This window comes from Mya arenaria, chromosome 14 (assembly GCF_026914265.1).
Source record: "Mya arenaria isolate MELC-2E11 chromosome 14, ASM2691426v1".
Taxonomy (NCBI): Eukaryota; Metazoa; Mollusca; class Bivalvia; order Myida; family Myidae; genus Mya; species Mya arenaria.
Window position 1 is genome coordinate 35636273 of NC_069135.1, and position 25024 is coordinate 35661296.

The following is a 25024-nucleotide window of genomic DNA, read 5'->3' on the forward strand; positions in this document are numbered from 1 at the left end:
ATTGTTGCATCTGAGGCAATGATTGTGGAAAGTGCTATGAATGTTACATGTAAAAGAATTAATTTTATCATCTAAACGTTTTATGCATTTTAAATGATTAATTGTTCAATAGTCAATACTATAAATAATTCATAATGAGAGTCTCTAAAGTAAATTTAGTCCGTTGAACAGACGTCAGTAAATGAGGGGCCTTGATTAAACATCAGTAAATATGGCACCTGATCAACGTCAGTCAATAAGGGGCCTTGGTAAGACGTCAGTAAATATAGGCCGTTGGTCAGATGTCAGTAACTTTAGGCCCTTGGTCAGACATCAGTAAATCTGGCTCATGGAGAGATGTTATTAAATAAATTGGCCCATGGTCAGATATCAGTAAATATGGGTCCTTGCTCAGACGTCAGTATATGGTCCTTTGATCAGATATCAGTAAATATGGGTCCTTGCTCAGACGTCAGTATATGGTCCTTTAGTCAGACATCAGTAAATATGGGTCCTTGCTCAGACGTCAGTATATGGTCCTTTGATCAGATATCAGTAAATATGGGTCATTGGTCAGACGTCAGTATATGTATGGGCCCTTGGTCAGACGTCAGTAAATATAGGCCCTTGGTCAGATGTCAGTACATTTAGGCCCTTGGTCAGACATCAGTAAATCTGGATCATGGAGAGATGTTATTAAATATTTGCCCATGGTCAGATATCAGTAAATATGGGTCCTTGCTCAGACGTCAGTATATGGTCCTTTGATCAGATATCAGTAGACATGGGTGATTGGTCAGACGTCAGTAAATATGGATCATGGTGGGATGTTATTAAATACTTTAAAGGCTTTTGGACAGATTAAGTGAATACTGGTCCTTGGTCAGACATCAGTAAATATGGGCCCTTGATAAGACATTTATGATTGGTTAACACAGTGAAAGCTATAAACGTCACCTACCATTGTTGGGATGAATGAATTTGTTTCAAAGATAAATGTGTAATAAAATGCTGATGTAAGACACATACAAGCAAGAGCTTTAGCCTTCAGTAAATTGCTTTGATACAAAACAACACAGAACTTGCTTCAATATACAAATTGTACATTCCCAGAAGCTTCAATTTGTAAAAAAAAATATAATGATTATTATAATTTTATCTAATTATTCCTATAGAAGTGGGATCCACGAATAACCAAAGTACTAATCTTTCTCTTTAATAAATAATTTATTCTGCATTAGTATGGATCATACAGCAGACTTAAGCACTTCAATGCAGCCATTTTATATCTGGAACTACGTCTAGGGAGTCAACAATCAGTCGAGAAAAGGTTTTTTATCCAGTAGCATAAAAAATATACATGTACATCAAATTATAAACACTCTGAAAAAAAAATCTATGCTGTACTAAATAATTTCAATTTAGTATTTTTTAAAAAAGAAAGAATTATAAGGCAACAACTAAACATTTAAAGCATATTAGCATGAAAGTTTGGACAAACATAGAGTCAGGAGTCAGAAAGCTTAAAGCACAACTGCTTTAAGTATGTAAACTCAATGCCCTTATATTGAGCATTTTTGTTTGAGCGTTTTTTAAAGAATAAATAATTCAAATGTTTAACAATCCTTTTTTATGTGACAAGCTGTCATATAGAGTACAAAACAATCATTCATATAAAAAAACAAAAAAAATTCTTTCAAACTGCACTGAAAGTTTAGAATGAACAATAAAATGCACTGTGTTCATATTTTTAAAAAGAGATGAACAATGGTTTAGAAGAACTGCGTATACTATTTTCAACATAAAATGTCTTTTCTCTCTCCAATTTTTAATGATCAAGTTGAGTCCTTGCTTCTTTAAATAATCAGAATTATCTCCCATTCTCTGCTGATTGTCTCCCTTCCTCAGATGATTGTCCCCCTTGTTAGTTTTTGTCCTTGTCTTCCTTCAGAGTGACTGTGCGGTTAAACACAACCTGAAAAGAGAAACATAATAACATCAGTTAAATCTGAAATTGCTGACATAGTGTTCTTTGTAGTATGTAAATTTTGAAATATACTAGATTTATGTTGCAGAAAAATGATCACTTCAAACTAAGAGACATAAATTTTTCATTTTTTTTTTTTCAGAAACTTGTTTATTTGACATCTCTTTAACATAATGTTAATGTATAATAAGAAATTACATGTTTTAAGAGCGAGTGAAAAAAATGAATGATGACAAAACACCAAACAATACTACTCAAGCAGTCATAAAAAAATCAAGTGAATCTCTCGAACCACTGCAAATAAAACTTTTTTCAAGGACAACCTTACTTGAACATAAGATGGTTTTTGGCAAACATTGAATAATAAATGAGTGGTAAAACAGTATCACTTTTAAAAATCAGAACAAAAAAAAAATCTTTTTCTCTTTACAAGATTACTTCCATGCTATTTTCAAAGCTACATGTAGTTTGGATGAATAAAATGGTACAGAAGTAAATGGTGCATTGTGCAATTGTTTGGTAGTTATGTTTAAAGCTGCACTCTCACATTTGCCGTTTTGACAACTTATTTTATTTTTTGTCTTGGATTGAGCCACTTTTTGCGTAAATATCAGTAAACCAGTGATATAAGACTGCTGACAAAAGATCAGATCGCAGATTTTCATATTTCCATTCAAGAATTAATGTTTTATGGCTAAAAGCGTTACTAACGGTTTAAGAAAAATGCATAAAATATAAAAAATTAACATAAATATGAAAATCTGCGATATGATTTTTTTTTGTCAGCAGTCTTATATCATTTGTTTCCATGGAATTTCGCATAATTTGGCTTGTTCAAAGACAAAAAATAAAAAAAAGTTGTCAAAAGGTTTATCTGTGAGAGTGCAGCTTTAAACATAACAGAATCAAGAGAAATTAATGATCTGCCTACATGAAAAATAGCAAACAGTTCACATAAATGACACAGTTTCCCTATATAGTTACTACGGTAATCTATCATGCTAGTGAACTTTCAAAAAACACTCTGTGTCAAAATGACACATTGTATGTTAATTAGTTAAATTGCTGAAAATGTTTAAAATATAATGCAAAGTACATTAAACTAAACTACTAAGACATAACAGATTCTTTCACTCAATGCACAAAACCCTGTTATTATGCTGAACTTTCCCCTCAAGTGAAGGTTTTGACAAATCCAAACATCATTTCTGTGACAAATGCCCTTTTTCAGTGACAATTAACTGCTTTTGTTTTATACATGCAATCACTAGCGTATGAGTCAAAAATATTTTGTTTTTTTATAAAAATGCATCTCACATGACAAGATTTTTTTGTGATGTTGACAAATGTTTCTTGGCAGTTTCTGCTCTTACATATTTTATTTTTGCCTCATGAATTATGAAAATGTCAGCCAAAAAGTAGCCAAAAAAATGTTGACATCTAATCTTGTAAGTACTTTCTATGACCCAGAAATGTACTAAAGGATTGCAATTAATGCAAAAACAACAACACCAAAAGCATACAATGTCAATGCCATAAGTTTGTTATGGCTGATATTGAAATTAGTGTCAAGTTTAAGACATATCAAGATAATTTCATCCACAAGATCATTGACCTAAAAGGGAAACAAATGACAGTATTATCACCAAGTGTTGACCATCATCCCCGCTATATGTCAGAGGGAGGTAGATAAGGGCTCCCAGCATGCCAGGGGAGGGGGCAGGGAGTATGGCGAGGAGGAATGTAAGTGGACAGTGTCAGAGGGCTGTATCACCCCACACAGGGGTGCACTGATCCCCACATCCTAGCAGCTTGAGAGATTGACCAGTATGTGGTCAATTGGTGACAGAATTGGCGATATTGGTAGCAGCTCTTTAGCAGAAAATTAAAAACATCAGTCAACATCTTTAATTTCCTTTAGTAAACAGCACAAAAAAATCATAATAGGTTTTATTAGTTCAGTATTAAAAGAGCTTTCTGACAGTAAGCTTATTGATTAATTCAGGTATTAAACATTTAAATAGTCCAGCATGAGAAAAATCTTCAAATCAAAATTCAAGCAGCGACATAAATTGTAACTGATTTGAATAAACCAGTCTTATCAAGTACGTGCATACTTTCATTATCTGTGGTAATAAATTATAAATATCATAAGTCTGAGACAAATCTAATTTCCATTGACAAAAATAAAAAACTATGTGCTACAAAATGAAAATATGTTTTTATCAGATCACTGACTGTGAAAAAATCTGATGCACGGGGCTTATCAGTCACAACCCTATTACAGATTACTCTATCATTATAATGAGTTTTAAATTGTGCACCAGACAGCATGAAATTATCAGATATGTTTACAGTATGACAATCATTTATTACAGATGTATTTTATTCTTGCCTCGTGCTTAGAGCTTATGTATAAAATTATGCTGTTTTCAGAGGCATCAATGTATCTTAGGAAAATCCAAAACAAACATTTGTAGAAAGGTATATAATTATGAAATGTTTTAAAACAAATAAAGTTGATGATTTTCTTGCTCGTTCAATGTAATTTTTACAAGCTTAAAAATAAATAAATTACAATGCAATATATCTAAGAAGTTTAACCATTAAGTTTAAGTAAGGTAGACATATACCTAAGCTTCAAGCAGCTGTAAATCTTTTTCTAATGGAACAAGAAATGTTAAATAATTTCTCCAATTATGTTGTTTATTATTTGAATTGGAACATACTTGAGAAAAATTAAAATAATTTGAGGTCGGAAATGTATTACAAGACACAAGAACACTGAGTAATGGGTCTTGTTCCACACACCCATACTGCCATTTAAGGAATGAATTGTGGGATTGATGTCATGATCAGGGTATGAATGCAGTTGGGCTGGTTAAAGTGTGTGGAGTAAGAAGGACCAATAGTTAATTATTTTGTTCAAGAATTGTTAAAAAAGTACTTCATTTCATTTAAGAAAAACCTTGCAGTAATTCATTTACACTCATTTTGAATAGAACAACACGACCATAACCGGAGACATTTAAAAATATTTTGTCATAAATAATGCGGAAAAAAATAATCACTTCAAAAGACTTTTAAACTTAAATTTGAAACACTAATGCAAAAAAAACATTTAACATATCATAAAATTATACTTTTTAACATATTGATTTAAGTTTTTAGTGGCCTGTTGGAACAAAATGAACAATAACAAGAAAAACACTTTTCAATTAAAACCTATTTTAATATGTGATGATTTGCATCCGAAGATGATGCGTTCATCGGAAAATATTTGCAATTGCCAAAGGCAGTACATTCCAGTAAGGCCTAAAAAAAATAAAGTATATTTCGGGTAACCCGACCCTACCTGTAAAAATGCGCAGACCCTAACTATTTTTTTCCGTTTCTGAGCAAAAAAATATATTCGTTAGCGAATAGAGAGTTACGAAGAGTGGATAAATGCAGATTTTATTCAGAATTATTGTTTATATGATAAAACATTATATGATAAGTCAGGCAATGACAGTAATGTAGGAAAGACTGCCATGTGCAAGAAAACACTCTGAACTTAAGACAGATTTTGAAAAAAATATATAAAAAAACCCTACCTAGAAATTTTGGGAAGGTTACCCTAAACAAACAATTATATTTTTTGGCCTAATGGAAGTTGAGATGTAAAAATTGTAGGCTTGAATATGTACCAAGTTTCATGTGGATTTTTTTAACAGGGTATGTTTAAAGTTTAACATTAAATTTTTACTGGCAAAGTAAACTTTACCAAGGCTTTCACAAAGCTATCAAAATAGCTTTAAAAAAATAAACAGGAAACAAAAAACCGGTTCCATTCTTTGGTTAATATATTGAGTTTATGAGCCAATAAAATTATATGTTGTTTTGATTGCTGACAAGAAAATAATTACACAAGACATTCTAATTATGCCAATCAGAGTTACAATGCTTGAGCATTCTGGATATTGCTTCCAGTTCTGTTTATGAGTGGCACGAATTACATGAGCAGCAGTAAAGAGGAGGCATGTAATTAGAAGTTGATTTAGAATTATTAGCCAGTGGAACAAGACAAAATTGGCTCTGACATGTTTATGCACATCGTTAGGCTTGAGGAACATAGGTGTAGGTTTGGTAGTTCACAGTAGTCACAGTAAGTCTGCAAACGTAGAGGTCTGCAGAGTTTCAAACGCTGTAATTACTGCTTTGAATTTTTAGGTGATAAATAACTGAAGGAATTTTCACTAGTTTGCTGCTGTTTGGATGGAAGATGGTATGGCTTTACCAAAAGGATGGTTCCAAGGGGCTATGCCATCTAGTCTTTGTTACATCTGGGAGAAATATTTCTAGGTTATAGTCCTACGTTAAATTTTAAAGATGAACTCTTTCTCCCAAATAAGCAGTACCACAATTAGTACAACAATTATTTTTATTTACTGAAAAGGATAAAATAAATCGAAATCAATGGTTCTTATGAAGGATACGGTGTTTATGGTAATTTGAAAGAAAGGTGCAGAAAACATGGTTTGGTCTCTCTCACATCCAGCAAGTCTGCAAGTAGTATCTTAAAAAATTGCATTTTTAAAAATCACATGTTATTAAATGATCAACTTTGAGTGACAGAAGGCTTTACCCCCCCCCCCCCCCCCAGCCACTAAAACTACGACATTTGATGACATAAATAAACATATGTAATTAAAACCCCATTAAACCCCCTTGATATTAAAGAAAGCTTTTGTAACTTAAAAAACCAATGCATAAACATTTTAAGCCCGATTTTATCACTGAGACAGATGGGTCCATTTTTACTGTCCTTAAGTTCGGAGCAATTACATCAATGTTCTACAAATTATACATAAAAGTAAAACAAACAATTTACTCCTCACGGCAATTACGAATATTTAAGAGGTTCTTAGCTCTCGTTGGAAACTCATCATAACGTAATTACGAAGATAATGGTAAATCCTTAACTGACGGCTTAAAGGCAAAACTACTCAACGATTATAAACAAAATATTAAAATCGGGGAAAAAAACATCCGGATGAGAATTTCCAGACACTTGTCCAAAGTATTGTAGATATATATTACAAGGCCGATGGAAGCGCTTTCAGCAAAGTTAGGAAATGTAGCACATTTAATCAAGTGTTATGAGTTTCGGAACATTTATACAAGCAGATATCAAAGTGAAAATGCAACATTATTTCCCCATTAAAACAGGCTATAACCATGACATAACAATTTATGAACATTTATCTTGATCATTTGTTTCTATGAAAAGTCTAGGGTAGTATTTTTGCAGGAAACGAGAACTACCTGGTCATTTCAGTAAATGATTATTCAACATTTCATTCCAAAATAAATGTATAATGAATTAAGAGCAAAATCACATTAATGCAATAACTCAATATCTGCTCCTATTTCTATATGCAGTTATTGAGTTATTGCACTAAGAAAATGAAATATCAAACACCATTCTATTAAGCAGAATATTGGTGTCCGCTTTATTTAAACTTTCACAGGTGCACAAGTACACTATCAGAATCAAGCATCGTAATTTATCACATGAGAAAAAGAATCATTCCTTTAATGGCTATTTCAATATTTTTTACACTTTGATAATGTGATTCATAGAACGACCCCTTCAATGTAGCAATCTAAAATCCATTAAAAAGGAGCCTGGAAAAAATGAATCTGCCAATAGTATAAGACCAGGTAATTAAAGAATACATTCTGCACATATAAGAAAATTAAATCTTAGGATGAAATTATTATACCGGTATTTGAAAACACAATAATAGCATTAAGAAGCAAAAAAATTGTGAATAAAATCTCATTTTTTTATCATAACTTTTCCTCACTGAGTTTAATGGTTTAACTTCCTGTAGGACTTCCTTCATTAATATGCGAGAATCTGATTTTGTATTAACGCAGACACAGGTGTCAAGATATTGCTTGGTAAATTACTAAATAATATAGAATGTGTTTTATTTTCATTTCCGCGAATTCACGATAATGTTTTATCAGTTTTGATACTGTAATTCATCTCTTTAAGTTAGCCTTTTAACACATTTCCCTTGTTTTTCCCTGATTGATGACAGATTGATTCTATTTTTACAGTTCTAAGATTACTGTAATGGACATATCTGGAATTTTTAATGTATGTCAATCAGAAAAAGCGAATGTTAATGTTCTTGGTTATACATCATTGATATGTAAATCGTGCCATATTCTCCATGTAGAAAATCTGGTGCCATACTGATGTAACTCATTAGACAAAATCTAAAAGATACACCTACTGCATTAAGCCAAAGATGTTAGGTTTTCGCCAATCATTTATTGAACAATTATCAAGTCTCTGCAATGTTTCAGCCTTCCTTCAATATGACAAGGGTTTACATGCTCAGGTAAATATTATCATGTTTTATTCTGGTATGATGCAACAATGCAGGAGGGAAGATACTTGATGAAAGCCAGATATTGTGCATTCAGTTTACATTAATAGTTGCAATAAGGGTAATTACGTCTTAAATTATATGGCGAACTGGCAAATGAATAAACCTATTAAGTGAGTATGCAAGAGGCATTGCATAATAATGGTGATATTTGCCGGACAACTGCCAATCATATAATGTTGAAACAAAGTTAGTATTTTACATGATATGAAAGATGAAGGGGCAGCACGGCACATTTTCAGCAGTCAAAGGGGCAGCATGGTGTTGGCAGTTGCTCAAAACACCTAGCAGAAACACTACTACCATGACTATTGCACAATATTTCTCAATTATGACAGTGCATTATGGGGACGTTGATCTTTGGTGATGATTCTGATGATAAAAAGGGCACTAATGGGATAAAAGGTGTTAATAGAGCAAATGTGATAAAAGCACTACTTGAAAAGGGGGAAAAAGACAAACTTGAATATCATCTTTACTTTAAACTGATTTATTTTACCATTTGACACTCTTGAACTTGTCTGGTACACTGAAATTGTCTCTCTGAGAGGCCTAGAAAATGTGCCCCTGGTTGACCTCAAACTTATAAGCCTCAAATTTGTGGGCCTCAAACTCATATTCTCTTTGTGAATGTCCCCCTGGTAGGACTTGAACTCACTTCCTCTGTGTGAGAAGAAAGCCTAGAAAATGTGCCCCTGGAGGGCCTTAAACTCACATCCTCATTTTGAGATGAAAGCCTAGAAATGTGCCCAGGAGGGCTTTAAACTCACATCCTCATTCTGAGAAGAAAGCCTAGAAAATGTGCCCCTGGAGGGCCTTAAACTCACATCCTCTTTCTGAAAAGAAAACCTAGAAAATGTGCCCCTGGAGGGCCTTAAACTCACATCCTCTTTCTGAAAAGAAAACCTAGAAAATGTGCCCCTGGAAGGCCTTAAACTCACATCCTCTTTCTGAAAAGAAAACCTAGAAAATGTGCCCCTGGAGGGCCTTAAACTCACATCCTCATTCTGAAAAGAAAGCCTAGAAAATGTGCCCCTGGAAGGCATTAAACTCACATCCTCTTTCTGAAAAGAAAGCCTAGCAAATGTGCCCCTGGAGGGCCTTAAACTCACATCCTCATTCTGAGAAGAAAGCCTAGAAAATGTGCCCCTGGAGGGCCTTAAACTCACATCCTGTTTCTGAGAAGAAAGCCTAGAAAATGTGCCCCTGGAGGGCCTTAAACTCACATCCTCTCTCTGAGAAGAAAGCCTAGAAAATGTGCCCCTTGAGGGCCTTAAACTTGCAGGCCACGAACTATTAGGTGCTAGGTGGACACATATACCATTAGACCACTCTCCTATGTACCTGTGTATGTAGGGATTTGTTTTAAGTACATGCTCCTAACATAATAACATATAAAAGTTATAATAGTTGTATGAATATAAATACATACATAATTATACAATGGAGTCATTACCTTTCCCGGCGTGGTGTCCTTGTCCACAGTGAAGAATCCTATCCTCTCAAATTGAAACCTGTCCAGACTCTTAGCGTTCTTCACTGACTGATCGACATATGCGTTAGGTATCACTTGCAGTGAGTCCTGTGGAGTAATGTATTGTCACCTTATGTTCAGTATGCAAAACTTTGCTTGGTTTATTTTTGTTTTGAAGTAAAATGAGAACAGGGCTTATTGGCAAATAAGAATAAGACTTACTCATTACAGAAATGATTTTAAGCTTTGTATATATAATGAATTTCTCTTCATATGAATGGACATGACGCATACTATATTGTTATATGACAGGCTTTAATTAGTAACCTACTTTGTTCAACGAAAGACAATGTTGATTTTTTTTTTATTAAACCTCAACTTCATTCACTGTTAAAAGTTATCTCACCCTTTTGACATCATTCAGGAAACCTCCAGGTACTTCGTTGGAATCCTCTGGGTTTTTATGGTAGAAACTGGAAGTATAAAACATTACAACCTGGTACATAGAATCTGTAAATCATAGACAGGAGTGTACTTTACATAAAGTATAAGTGACAGTTGGCTGAAAGCCACATTGACAACAAAGAAATGGTAAATATCCCATCTACAGTGACAAATAGTCTTGTTAGCACCCTCACTTTTCACCAAAGTGTTCCTGACTCGATGCCAGGCCCCAATTTCTCGTAACTTCTTAAGCTTAAAAGGCTTAAGCTGCTTATTTCAATAAGCCAAAATACATAGTTATAGTGATTTTTTTTTAATGAAAAATGGTTTATTGTGATAATCATAGCGATAATTTCTATCTCAAGTATTAAAACATTTAAAGGAGTATATAAATCGCAAAATATTGAAAGACAAAAATAGTGGGTTTAGCTTAATCCTGTTATAAGAGACTTAAGAAGTTTCGAGAAATTGGGGCCTGGGCGTATATGACTTTGGTTTGTAATCACCAAATCAGACAAATGGGCTTTTTCCAATCCCACCTCAACACCTTACAAAAGCACTTAATATTGTGCCATGGATAGTATGATGATATAATGTTTTAATTAAAAATTTCACTACCATTAGTATAAATAAGTCTAAACTAAATCTACAGTAAGAAGGGTAAGCTGCTGTCAGTGAAAAACTCATCCTTCCATCCTTTTTGCGACGATGAATAATAATAATGAAACCATAAAACCTGTCAGTGTTTTTCATGTGCACTGGCATTGTCAGCATTCACCAAGATTACCAGACTGTAGATAGTGAATATACAACATAAGAATAGAGACTAGCAGCTTGAAATACCATTGTTATGGCACCAAGTATCGCTTTTACGATGTGAATGGGACCAGACCGTAAATTGTGAGTATACAATGTAAGAATAGAGACTAGCAGGTTAAATAAAACTGTAAAGGCACCAATTCTGCATTCACAATATAATTATTTATTTCCAGGTCCTGAGGGTATATGAAACAGCTCAACTTAGTGACTACAGCTAAATCTGGTGTGAGAGGGCAGTGCAGCATTGCGCCTTACATTACTGCCAATGTCTCAATTAAACAGGCTACACACCCATTGTATGAATCTCTTTGTTTCACAGTCAGACAATTTTAACCATGTAGTTACAAATTAGTACAAGATAGGGAATACGTCGTACTTCATCTTTTTCATAGAGTCTGACCTCACACACAAGGGGGTTACATGCCCACTTCATGAAGTTTTCAACAATCAGACAACTTTCTACATGTAGTTACAGCAAGGTAAAGATGTACTTACAGCTTGTCATAGAGTCTGACCTCACACACAAGATGGTTACACGCCCCCTTTATGAAGTTTCCCACAATCAACCAACTTTCTACTTGTATTTACAAATAAGTACAAGGGAATATGTACTTACAGCTTGTCTTAGAGTCTGACCTCACACACGATGGGGATACACACCCTCTGAATGAAGTTTCCTACAGTCAGACAACTTTCTACATGTACTTACAGCTTGTCGTAGAGTCTGACCTCACAAACGAGGGGGTTACACACCCACTGAATGAAGCCCTTGGGTTTCTCACAATCAGAGGAGGGCTTACATGTGGCAAGGATCTCTGTGACATTTCCACTCCCATCCTAGAATGTAGTAAGTACTGAGATGACAAAAAATTAATTGGCTTGACATTTTGCTTAATACACATAAATGAAACATTGCAATAATTGTGTAGACAGAAACGATTATAAGTATAAGCCTTGTTATACAACTCAGGCAACATCTAATGTAATAGGGTAATATAAGTAATATAATATGTAAGGAAAGTAACAATAGGTATTGTTTTCAAATGTATAGCAGATTTAAAATTGTTTTTCGAAATCATAGTATGAAGAGAGACAATATCTGCCATTGTGATTTCTTGTCCTCTTGTTTATAACACAGTTTTCTGTCACAGGTGAAAAATACACCATCTAAATCTAACCTTTTTAACAGACTCCACTGCAATGACATATCCAGCATGTCGCAAACCTACAGGCTGATCACAGGAAAACCTTTTGTAATTCTTATCAGCGTTCTGAAACAAACAGTTATAATTTTACAATACAAAACATAATCTCAGTCTAGAATTAATCTCTTCTTTTAAAACTTATACATAGGCAAGCTGATATGGATCATTTGGAGTGTAACCTAGGTGCAAAATCAGTACATGGGTCCAGAAATGAGATGGGACCCTAGCACGTGTTGAATTTGAAACATCTTAGGTGGACACTGACAAGTGTACCATTAAGGTACCTTACATACCCATTTAAATGGATAAACAAGAGTTAAACCTGTAACATCTCAAATTCGACACCAACCCTTGTACTATAAAGCCACCTTACAAATCCTTTTCTTAATTAAATATCCAGGGTTGAATCTGTAACATCTTTGGTTAGAGACCAATGCCCGTACTATTAAGCCACATTAGAAATCCTTTTTTTTAATTAACTATGCAGGGTTAAATATGAAACATCTATGGTTAGAGACCAATGCTTGTACTATGAAGGCGCCTTAAAAACTATTTTTTTAATTAACTGTCCAGGGATGAATCTGTAACATCTACAGTGGACGAAATTAGCACAAGCATGCAAGCCCTGTATTGGTAGAAAACTTTCTGGGCTTGCTAAAATTCTTGATATTATATAGCAGGGCTTGTTGAAGTTTGTGTTGACGGCAAGCATAAGGATTCCCACTTGATCATACAAAAGTCTGCTTAAGATTACTGCATCTTGGGTTAGAGACCAATGCTTTTACTATAACGCCAACTTACAGACCATTATTATATTATCTAATTAAAAACATAGGTATACTTACTTCTCTAAAATCAGATCTCTCTATGTAGACGGTTTTGGTGAAGGGTATTTTATGTGATCCACGAGCCTCATCCGCAGGAAAGTCAGGCACAGTTATCTCCCCTGAGTGATCACCAGGGAAGTTTGATATGGTCACCTTCAGCGGGTCTAATACTGCCATACACCTGTATCAATTGTAATGGTTATTGTCATAATGATGAGAAAAACACTTCACATATATGTTGAGTGCTTTTTGAATGGAAAATATATAATCAGTAAATGATAGTGAAATAAATAGAGGATAATTCAGGGGATGTTAACCTTTGTTAGCAGAGGCCAAAATTCAGCTAATTTTTTTGAAATTCCCCAAATCTATTGACACTTGTTTCCCAAAAAATATTACCAATTTTTATTTTGGTGTTGGTTTTTGATAATCATGGAATGGTTGTTTGAGCTGTTTATATTATAATAGTACGTGCAGTCTCCACCGATACATGTTTACACACAGAAATGGACGTTGTATAGGTCACCAGAAAATCATAATATCCCCTATTTACAGAAGAGCTATCACCGTAAAAGCTATCAAAGAGCCTATATATTTATGATTTGAACACCTCAGTAACACTTTTTATGAACACCAGATGGCCCAAACCAAATAGGTACTTTACTTAAAGACTCGCTGATACTGAATGTCAAAACCTTTCTTCAATCCGCATACATGCTCATGGTGATCTCCAATCACTTCATCCCTAGTCAAACCACACAATTCTTACCTAGGAGCCTTAATATTGAGCACATCTCTGACACAAGCCTCTAGCATACTTGGGTCTAGAACTGTCTGGGCCATTGTGACGCCAACCTTGGCACAGAACAGGTTGATTGCCTCTGGGGGAAATCCTCGTCGACGAAGGGCTGTCAGTGTGAACAGTCTAGGGTCATCCCAGTCTCTGTAAAAAGTTTGTAAATGAATTTCAAAGCCTTGCACAATGTGTTTATTGTTTTACATTCTACCGGTAAATTGTAGATTTTTCAATAGTCAATTTCCATCAGAAAAACATGTTACCGTTATATCACAAAAGTACAGTTTGAGTATACCACATGAGAAATTAAATCATGTATTTTGCTTAAAAATGAAGACTTCAAACAAAGACATTTTTCTTTTTCTACACTTTGACAAACCTGTTTCCAAATTATTATTTTTTGTCAGAGCTCCCTCAGGCCGCGGTTTTGCAAAAAGGTTTGTCAAAGTCTTTTAAGGAACTTAACTCTCAATCAAACTCTGGGAAAGGCCGAAGGCAGGCTCTATAAGTGGCGTAGACTGTGCTATGTTTCATTTAAAATGGTGAAGAAATAGTAAAGTTTTCTAATTTAAAAAGTGGTATACATACACTGACCTACAAATCTTCAGTGTAAAACATTCCAATACCAGCAAGCTTTCATTACAAAGCTATTTTAGAATTATTGTTTTCATCACCTTCAACTTTAAGGTTACACTTTTTTTATTGAAGAGAGACTTTTTAGACATTATAAAACTGGTTTGCAAATGGCACTTTATTTAGTATCAATCTAAATATACTTATAATATGTTTATATGCATACCGAACACATCCATCAGTTATAAGCTTGCCAATCTTGCGCTTGGAGACGACAGTATAGCTGAGATTAAGGCGGCCATATTCCCACTGGACAGGGCAGTAAAGGTCAAGGACATTACACAGCCAGTAGTATGAGGATCGGCGCGACTGAAACTCCTTTGTGCACAGGGAGTGGGAGATGTTCTCTATGGAATCACACAGACAATGGGTGAAGTCATAGGTTGGGTAGATACACCTGAAATGGTATAATAATGAAGGGTTCAATTAATGATGTATTGTTACTATCATGATAGAAATATGAGGACCATTTTCGACAAAATAAGTCACAATAATAGATAAAATAACAACTTGCCAAATCTTAAAGGGGCTAGACACCAGCTGAAAAAAGTGGCAAATACAGTATTTCCTCAAAACAAGCATAATATTGCCAATAAGACCTAGTAGGAAGCCAATAATACATCACTTTACAAGGTTAAAATAATAAATTCAACAATGGTGTTGCTGTCTCATCTGTGTTTCCCTGTATAAAATAGTGCATAATGGTTTCCTAGTTCAGATCATATCTGTTTATGAGTGCAGATAAATATAACAACGCTCTTTTTAAACTTACTGGGATTTATGTGGTTAACAACTCTAGTAAAATTTGAATTGGAAAAATATGCAAAAAATGCATGTGTTGTAAGTAATGCATACATCAGTAAGTAGGATTCAATGCCTTGTACACAACGGTGTCAATTATATGCAAGTTTTTGACAAGTTTTTTCTTGCAGTTGTTTTATCTGGTGTCTAGTTCCTTTAACAAGAAGGAAGTGTCTGATTTTGTCCTTTTTGTTCTTTTGAGAGTGCTCAACTACCATCCTATATCTGATATAATGTTGTCATTCTTCTCCAGAAACTCACCACATATATTGTTTGGTGTTGAGAGGCAAACTTAAACTAGTAAACCTCAGGATGGTTCTCAACATAAACATGCATTATAATGATTCTACAATCCTTAATATTAAACATCATACTGGTTCTACAATTGTTAATATTAAACATTATATTCTAAGTATGTGTCAACCACACATCCTATAACTCAGTATAGTGTTGTTAAGCAAACTTTATTCAGATAGCCACAGGATTCTTATTGCTTTCCTCAACATTCACATGCACACGCACATACGCACACTACTTAATTCATTTGACATGTACATGAGAAACAAAAATCCACCATTTGTCACCAGTGCGATGGTGTGGAGCAAACTTTATCCGGTAGGCGACGGGATCCTTCTTGCCTTCCTCCAGCGTGGTCTTCATCCGGAGAGTTGCATCCCCTTCTTGGATCTTGCCGTTCTTCATGTCCTGTGGAAGGAATGAAAATATACATTGTGTTGCACATATGTCTTTGAGTTCTTCAATGAAATGGATTGCAAAGAGCAAAGAATATACATGGTATACTATAGAACAGGTGTGTTTTTTCCAGTAAATTATCAGTTATGAAAAGCATTAAAAGTGTTATGAACATTGCTTGCCTTGACTTTTTTAACCAATGGTTAGTAATTTTGTCCAATGGTTTTGCTTTTCAAACTTTAAAATATGAGACAATTTTGAAGTGATTTGGGGCGATTTTGTCATTAAATGCAACTTCTATATTTTTTCCAAAGTCAAGGTCTTTGTAAAATTCTTGCAGAACACAAATGTACTACAGGGTTGGACACAAACCCATGTCCTAACAACATTGCCTATCATACAATGTCCAGGTTTCCAAAATATTATGACACTTTTAAAAGCCTGCTTAAATAAGAGTTTTTATCTGACAAAAAAATCACAGGGAGCGAAAAGTCAAGGAGAAGAAAGGGTCAAGAAGAATCAATAGAAAAATAAAGTTTACCTCGTTGGTGTATCTGCTTCATTTACAATATTAATCATCAGATTCACAAAATAGTCCTATTAAAGGCATAATTGGTCTTTTAAGAAGTTGGTCTAGTTGATATTTGGTCAGGTCTAGTAAATTCTAAGGCTAACTGGTCCACTGGTCTAGTGATCATGAAAGCTGGTGTCAAACCCTGTACTTGTTATAATATTTACTACAACAAACCTCAAACAGTTGTAGAGATTCCTCAATAGGCCTGTCCTTCCACGGGGAATCTGGAGGATTGAACCCCTTGATGTCCTCTGACCTCATGTGACACACGTACGCATGACCTCGTCGAATCAACTCCACAGCATAGCCGTACAGCTTGTCAAAGTTGTCTGAGGCATGAGTTATCTTCCATGGCTTGTAGCCTGAAATTAAATAAACATTTAAAACAACAGCCAACTAAAAATAATTGATTTTTTTATTATGTAAATGTTTTAATAGCTAAAATTTAATAGACACCTGTGTAAGTCATTCAAGGCATACGTTACCTTTAACAGCTTTAAGCTTTGGAGAAATGAAGTGAAAGTATATAATTCTATATACGCCATCCAATTTCCAAGGGTGTAAAGAACAAATGTTGTCTATATTTCATACAAAACTCTGTGTATTAAAAAATGAATAGTTGATAAATTATAATACAACAAAAAAATGGCAGAAGGTGTGAGTAGCGTCCCTTTGAAGTGAAATGAAAACAAACATATTTCAGCATGAAATTGACTTTGGAAAAAACAACATCGAAAGCCTAATACTATATATAAGACACAGGCATTATATTTATAATAGGGATGGCAACGAGTACCCGAGTACTCAATCGAACGTCTGAGTACTCGAGTACCAAATCACTACTCGAGTACTCGGAATTTTTTTTTAAAAAATCTATAAAAATCACCAAACACACGATTTACAGACAATATATCAGATCTGGTTAGTTGCCAAGAGGACAATTTACGGTCCCTCTAATCCCCGCTGTGTACACAATTGACCTCAATCAATTAGTTGACAGTTGTTGTGATAGTTGCAAACTGTCAACAAAGGTCCCCTATTTCAAATTAGAACTGATGTCAATTAGCGAAGTTTTGATAGCGGTACTTTCACCTACACAATTCTATTGTATACCAATTAGAGACCTTTCACCAAACAATGGACGCTAACAAACGAAAGAGTATTGACCGTTACAAGAATTGATTTCTTAATGGGCGGATTTTAACTATTTTTGAAATGATTATCACAATTGATTGGTTGATATTTTAAATCAAGAATTATGAATTTAATGAGGTAAACAACAATTACACAGTACGAAAAACTATCATTTAAACATTTTTTTTAGAGTAAACAACTGAACAACTGAACTTCGTATTGAATAATGTTCACTATTTTTATGTATGCTATCAATTTTCGTTCATTGTAATTCTGATTGTTGTTCATTTCTGCAGTGCATACTTGTATAAAATGAAACGAATAAGACAAATTAAAAGCCTGAAACAACATTTGTTTTCTTTTTATATCATTTTTTTGTTAAAATACGTAATGAAAGTTTACTTAATAGGTGAAAATGACCAATAATACGACCAACGCACAATATACGTCATTAACGATACATCTATACACAATCTTGTCTTTGCGAACACTTTTTCAATTTTTCGGAGTAATCGAGTACCCGAGTACTCGATCGAACACTCGAGTATTAATTTTACTACTCGTTGCCATCCCTAATTTACAAGAATTCTAGGGGAAAAAGTGTGTCCTATAAACAATGACTTAAAGTATTTCATCCACTAAAGTGTATCATGGGGTTAAAACAACCTGATATATGACATAGATTGACCATTGACAAAGGTGCACCATTCCCTACCTAGCCATTCCACCATGTCTTTGATTCCAGTGAAGAATTTCTCCTCCTCTTTCTCTGGGTTGGTGTCATCATACCTCAAGTAACAATTGCCGTTGTTAGCCTGCATGTAATGAGAAAAGTTATCAAAAGAATACTAACTTCAAGAATATGCAGTGTTTTTCAGAAAATTCAAACCTAGCGATACAATATGTATTACCGGTATGAAATGATGGACAAAAAATGAAAAAAATAATTTGTGAAAAACTCAACTTTTTTATTTTTTGTCTTAGAATAAGCTAATATTTCATAAATATCTGGAAGCCAGCAATATAAGACTCCTGTAAAAAGATCAGATCGCAGTTTCACAAATAGGTTCGAAAATTGATGTTTTATAGCTAAAAGCTTTACTAACGCTTTAAGGCAAATGAAGGTTTCTTAACAATTGTGATCTGTTCTATTGCGAGTTATCTTGTTTATCTGAATTGAAGGCATTAATACCAATATTAACTGATTCCGAGACAAAAACTAAAAAAATGTCAAAACAGCAAATCTGCTGCTTTAAGTGTGGTAATAAAGTTATAGAGTACCTTAGCGTATCCAAAGTTGAAGTTGATGGCCTTAGCATGACCAATGTGGAGGATTCCATTTGGTTCTGGGGGAAATCTGCTGTACACCTGTAACAGGACAATGAACAATTTGTTACCTTATAGGTCTAATAATAATATCAGACTGAAATTCCAGATCTTACAACAAATCTTCATACATTTGTTGAAATGACGTCCCAGAGGACCCAGATAATGTAAAGACAAAATGATGCCAATGCATAATGGATGACAATATTTTGACAAGAACCCTAAAATTATAATTTCACAGATAGTTTTACTACCTTGCCTCCAGTTTCCTTCAGGTGTTGTTTTAGAATGTCCATGGTTTTAGGCGTGATAACATAGCCCGAGGTCTTGTAGTTTTCCCCGGGCTTGTGGAACTTGACCGCCTCACCCATCAGCTCCATGAAACTCATTACCTCACCATCTTTACCCAGGACTGGAGAAGTAGGGTAAGATTTGGTTAGATTTATTTCTGTGGCGCTAGTGAACAAGACATTTAACTTAAGAAGAGCTTTTCTTCCCATAGACTTTCACTGCATCAGTTTAAGCCAAGAACAGAGGCATTGGTAAGGAGAAACATGGGTAACATAACCTTTCTATGGACCAAAAATTTCATGGTATTCTAGAACATCCAAATTTTGAAATAAATTAAGGCACAAATTTTTTTCCTTGAGACTCAGACTAAATCCAAATAAGTTAAAGTGATTGCTTACAGTTTTCCACTGATGGCGCCTCTTTGATGGCATCTTTCTTTTTGGCATTTTCTACATCTTTCGGTCCCTTTCCTCCCTAAAAAACACAGAGAGTTGGGAGTTTTATGAGTTGTTTATCAAGTTTAGTGAGATATAAAACTGCAAAAGCAAACAGATATATTCAGAAGCCTAAAACTTTTTTTTATAAAATGGAAATTGATATACAACTGATATCATTCAGTACTGGTACTGAAATAGCTCTTCACATTCATGTCTTACAATGTAAATAATGTCTTTAAATTTCGAAGTTTACCTTTTGCTTGGTGGGTTTTTCCAAGTCAGCAGCAGTCTTTGGTCCCAAGAGATCTAGAACCTACAAACACAAGCATAAAGTTTTACATGGGGAGGGGTCTTTGGAACTAAAAGCAAATAGAGGTATTAAAAATATCCATCTTTACACAGAATAGCAAATAAAAACAATTTAATGCATAAATCCAGTGAAAATGCATAAAAAAGAATTAAAATTAAATACAACCTGTAAGATACCAATTTCAGTAACATTATCCAATAAATGTTTTTCAGGCTACCAATAACCCATGTATACCTGCATATCAACCTCACTCTTCACTGCCTTTCCATCAGCCCATTTCAGCTTGGCTCTTGCTTCAGCTGTCAAAATACAAAACATTGAAAACACTTTAAATCATTAAACAACAGTACAAATGTTAAGCCTTTAGGTGAATATAAATTTTGTCATAGACACGATCTTATTGCTTTGAAATCAGTCACGATCTTGTATAAGGAAACATTTACAGCATAGGTTTCGACTAATATATCAATTAATTAGTGAATATTGTTATCTTTGTTGTCTTTACACACATGTATGTGGTTAAATGTTGTTACTATCTAAACACTGATGCAATGTCAGGAAATGTACCGACTCACACTCTTATCATCTTACATAATAACAAGAGATGTTTGTCAAACATTATGCCCCCCCCCCCCCCCCTGAGCGCCATGTTGTCAGGATTATATGGACAATTGAATGACATATGCATGGACCGAAATGACAGCTGATTTGTTGCTGTCTTAAGATTATGACCATTAAAGTGTGAGGATAAAGTGTGTTATGACCGTCATGACCTTTGACTCTATGAACTCAAAATCCAGAGTCATCAGCTGGTCACCAGAAACCTAAATGTCAAGTTTGAGGGCCATGGGTGAAGGCATTGTCAAGTTATCACAAGACAAGTATTTTTCGTTCAAGGTCACTGTGACCTTGACCTTTGACCCGATGACCACTTAAATCATAAGGGGTCATCTACAAGTCAGATGCAACTCCAAGTTAAGTTTGAAGGCCATGGGTTCAGGCATTGTTGAGTTATCACTCGGACAACCTTTTACCATTCAAGATCACTGTGACCTTGACCTTTGGCTCTATGAATCCTAAATCAATAAGGGTGATCTACTGGTCAGGCTTAACATCCATGTCAAGTTTAATGATCTTAGGTTCAGGCATTGTTGAAATATCAGTGGGGGAAGATTTGTTAACTCTTTTGCGTTAAAGGTTACTGTGACATTGACCTTGGCCTGATGACCCCCAAAGTCGATTGGGGTCATCTACTGGGCAGGTCCAACCTTCATGTCAAGTTTGATGACCATAGGTCCAAGAATTGTCGAGTTTGCTTTCAAGGTCACTGTGACCTTGACCTTTGACCCCTAAAATCAATAGGGGTCATCTACTGGTCAGGCCCAACATCCATGTCAAGTTTGAGGGCCATGGGTGCAGGCATTGTTGAGTTATCACTTGGACAACCTTTTATCATTCAAGGTCACTGTGACCTTGACCTTTGGCCCAATGACCCCTAAAATTAAGAGGGACAATCTTCTGGCCGGGCTCAACCTCCAAATCAAGTTTGAGGGCCATGGGTGCAGCAATTGTCAAGTAATCACTCGGATAACCTTTTACCATTCCAGGTCACTGTGACCTTGACCTTTGGCCCAATGACCCCTTAAATCAATAGGGACCATCTTCTGGTCAGACCCAATCTCCAAGTCAAGTTTGAGGGCCATGGTTGCAGGCATTGTCGAGTTATCAGTTGGACAACCTTTTACCATACCAGGTCACTGTGACCTTGACCTTTGGCCAGATGACCCCCAAAAACCATAGGGGTCATCTCCTGGTCAGGCCAATTCTCCAAGTCAAGTTTGAGGGCCATGGGTGCAGGCATTGTTGAGTTATCAATCGGACAACCTTTTACCATTCAAGGTCACTGTGACCTTGACCTTTGGCCCAATGACCCCCAAAAACAATAGGGGTCATCTACTGGTCAGGCCAAACCTCCAAGTCAAGTTTGAGGGCCATGGGTGCAGGCATTGTCACGTTATCACTCGGACAACCTTTTACCATTCAAGGTCACTGTGACCTTGACCTTTGGTCTGATGACCCCCCAAAACAATAGGGGTCATCTCCTGGTCAGGCCTAACCTCCATGTCAAGTTTGAGGGCCATGGGTGCAGGCATTGTTGAGTTATCACTCGGACAAGCTTTAAAATTATTTTACCATTTAAGGTCACTGTGACCTTGACCTTTGACCCGATGGCCCCCAAAATCAATAGGGGTCATCTACTGGTCAGGCCCAACCTTCATGTGAAGTTTGATGACCATACGTCTAGGAATTGTTGATTTATCACTCGGACAAGCTTTGGTCTACCGACGGACGGACCGACCAACCGACCGACCGACCGGATGACATACCGACATGCCTGTGCAAAGCAATATACCCCTCTTCTTCGAAGGGGGGCATAATAATAATAAATATATAAAGTTACTCTGAATTTATGTATTCATGTTCAAACTAAATGAAATCAACAGAACAAGACATACACATGATCAGTCCTATATTGTACTTGTATCTCTGGGTGGTGAGGCCGTTACGGTGTTTAGCGATCACCTCCTCCACAGCAGCCTCCACCATGTCTGGCGTGATGACCACACCCACACCACACTCCCCCTCAAATTTTCCATAGTCCACTGGATCCAGGGGATTGTGCTTGAAGTAGTCGAGTGCAGCTGAAAAAGGGTTTAATTATACTGTACGGTGCAATGCCAAAAACAGTAGTGAAAAGAAATGAAAAAATAAACTACTTTAATCATGAAATTATATGAGTGTTTCTTCTTAAAATAAGTTAATTTTGATACCTCAATACATATGAAAATGTATCAAATGCAAATGAGTCTTTCAGGAATTCCTTACTAAATTATGATCAACCAAACAACACAACAAGGTCAAAGTATTGGTACATGTATCTTAGGGTTTTAGCTTGAGTTATGGAAGGGGCTGCACCTTAGAATATTTTAGATAATCTAATTTTGTTTAAAAGCTTAGTACAGTCATGATGATTATAAATAAATACATGCAAACTGAACATATTTGCCACCTGATTCCTTAAACAGAAAACATTTCTAACATTCTTTTTGAAACAAATAATCATTTTAATTCTTCACAGCCGGATACATGCTAATTTCACCGACAGCACATTTTTTTTTTTTCTGCAGTAACCTGCCTTTTTCTGCAGCACCCTGCCCTTTTCTGCAGCACCCTGCCCTTTTCATAACCTAGTTAAAACCCTATGTGTCCATATAATTACCATTTAATTGAGCCTCTGATGTCAGTTTTTTCTTTGCCACATAGTCAACAATGATGCTCTGAAATTTTCTGGCCTTGAGCTTTGTTGCAGTGTGATAGAGAAGCTTGCCTATATCCTTGTCCTTCTGTAGACCAGGAGATAACTTTCCAACCTGAAAGATATCACCTGCTGTAAAAGATTTTTTGGTTATCAAACAAAATGTTGATTTTGAAAATTCTCAAAAGAGCGAAATTCTGTCTGTCAACAAAATTCCACAAAATTTGTTAAGATAGGTAGTAGAATATTAGACATGCTTTTCCCAATTTGGGATAAAAAAGTTCTATAATAAATTATATAAATGATGTGTTAATTAACTCACCATTTATCATTATGTTTCAAATGATGTGTAAACTGCACTTTTAGGGGCTATTACCATAATACTATATACACTAAATCTTGCTAAAAGTGTTATTAAATACAAAATAAAGTGTATGTTTTCATAATAAACATGTAAAATTCTGTATAAACAATGCACCAGTCAATTGTAACCACGCCCCCCCCCCCCAGGTCCGGGGAATAACGGGGACTTTGACTTTCGGTCCAGCCAACCCAGGCTAAAATCCCCGCCGTGTTGGAACGATGGTAAAATCCCAGCCAAATGCCCCCGCACCCCTGGGACCCTGGTAAGGCCCATTCCCCGCTTTATTTTAAGCGAAGACAAAACCACCGCATTCAGCCAGCACTGCGGGGCTACCTGAAAGGTAAAAACACGGCCCATTTCCCGGCTATCTCTGGTATACCCCCGATCCTGGGGGGCCGTGGTTACAATTGACTGGTGCACAATAGTTAAAAAAACATACCAGTACATCATTGTATTATTAACAAAACCTGCATGCAAGAACAGTTAAAAACATCAAAATACATGTAAAGAAGAGAAAATTTCAGAAAGGTACACTGTCCATGATTTAGTAATAGCCCTTTCAGAATAAATAACACTTTGTACCAGAACGACACAAATCAACCATGTAGTTATTTTGTTAATATGTTGACAGCTGAGTTTTACACTGGGTTGCATCAGCTGTCAAACTCAAAATAAGAGACTGATGCAGAAATAATGCATCATACGCTACTTTTGGAGGTGTATCTATTACAAAACAAACCTGGTCAAGAGAAGATTTTAGACTTTGCGATACAACTTCATTTTTCAAAGTTTCCTTTGCTTTCTGTTCACTCAAACCACTTCCAACAAACAACAACACGAGTTCATCCGCCATGTTGAAATGGTACGATTGATGAACGCCTGCCGGTGTAAACTAAACCGGCTCGAACAGATTAATCGAATAGATACGGCTACACACTACCAGAAATGCTAATGTTTGTTTCTTAAAGTTAATCATACCCGCACATTATGTTTACTATTTTATAAAAAAACTTTTCAAATTAATAGTTAAATGTTGTTGTTGGTTTTTAAATAAATAAACTTCTTGTGAAATTGATATGGCTTATAAATTCTGAATGCAAACTGGCGATTTTTATTCAATCAATTAATTTAGAACATGTACTGTACAACGGGTACATCATGGTGATAC

The 25024-nt window shown here is 35.4% G+C and overlaps 1 protein-coding gene across 1 annotated transcript; it reads right to left on the reverse strand.

Annotated features, from left to right (window-relative positions):
• Positions 1 to 1185: 1185 nt before the first annotated feature.
• On the reverse strand, positions 1186 to 24724 carry LOC128217678 (glutamine--tRNA ligase-like). The gene is made up of 19 exons (XM_052924983.1): positions 24596 to 24724; positions 23457 to 23607; positions 22693 to 22878; positions 20411 to 20475; positions 20120 to 20179; positions 19828 to 19903; positions 19393 to 19550; positions 19094 to 19180; positions 18528 to 18627; positions 16853 to 17040; positions 15986 to 16116; positions 14777 to 15007; positions 13951 to 14124; positions 13200 to 13362; positions 12328 to 12420; positions 11859 to 11986; positions 10293 to 10359; positions 9869 to 9994; positions 1186 to 1954 (listed from the first exon to the last, which is right to left on the reverse strand). Exons 1-19 carry the CDS (start codon positions 24707 to 24709, stop codon positions 1904 to 1906), a joined length of 2349 nt encoding a protein of 782 aa, XP_052780943.1. The 5' UTR covers positions 24710 to 24724; the 3' UTR covers positions 1186 to 1903.
• Between the last annotated feature and the right edge of the window lie 300 nt (positions 24725 to 25024).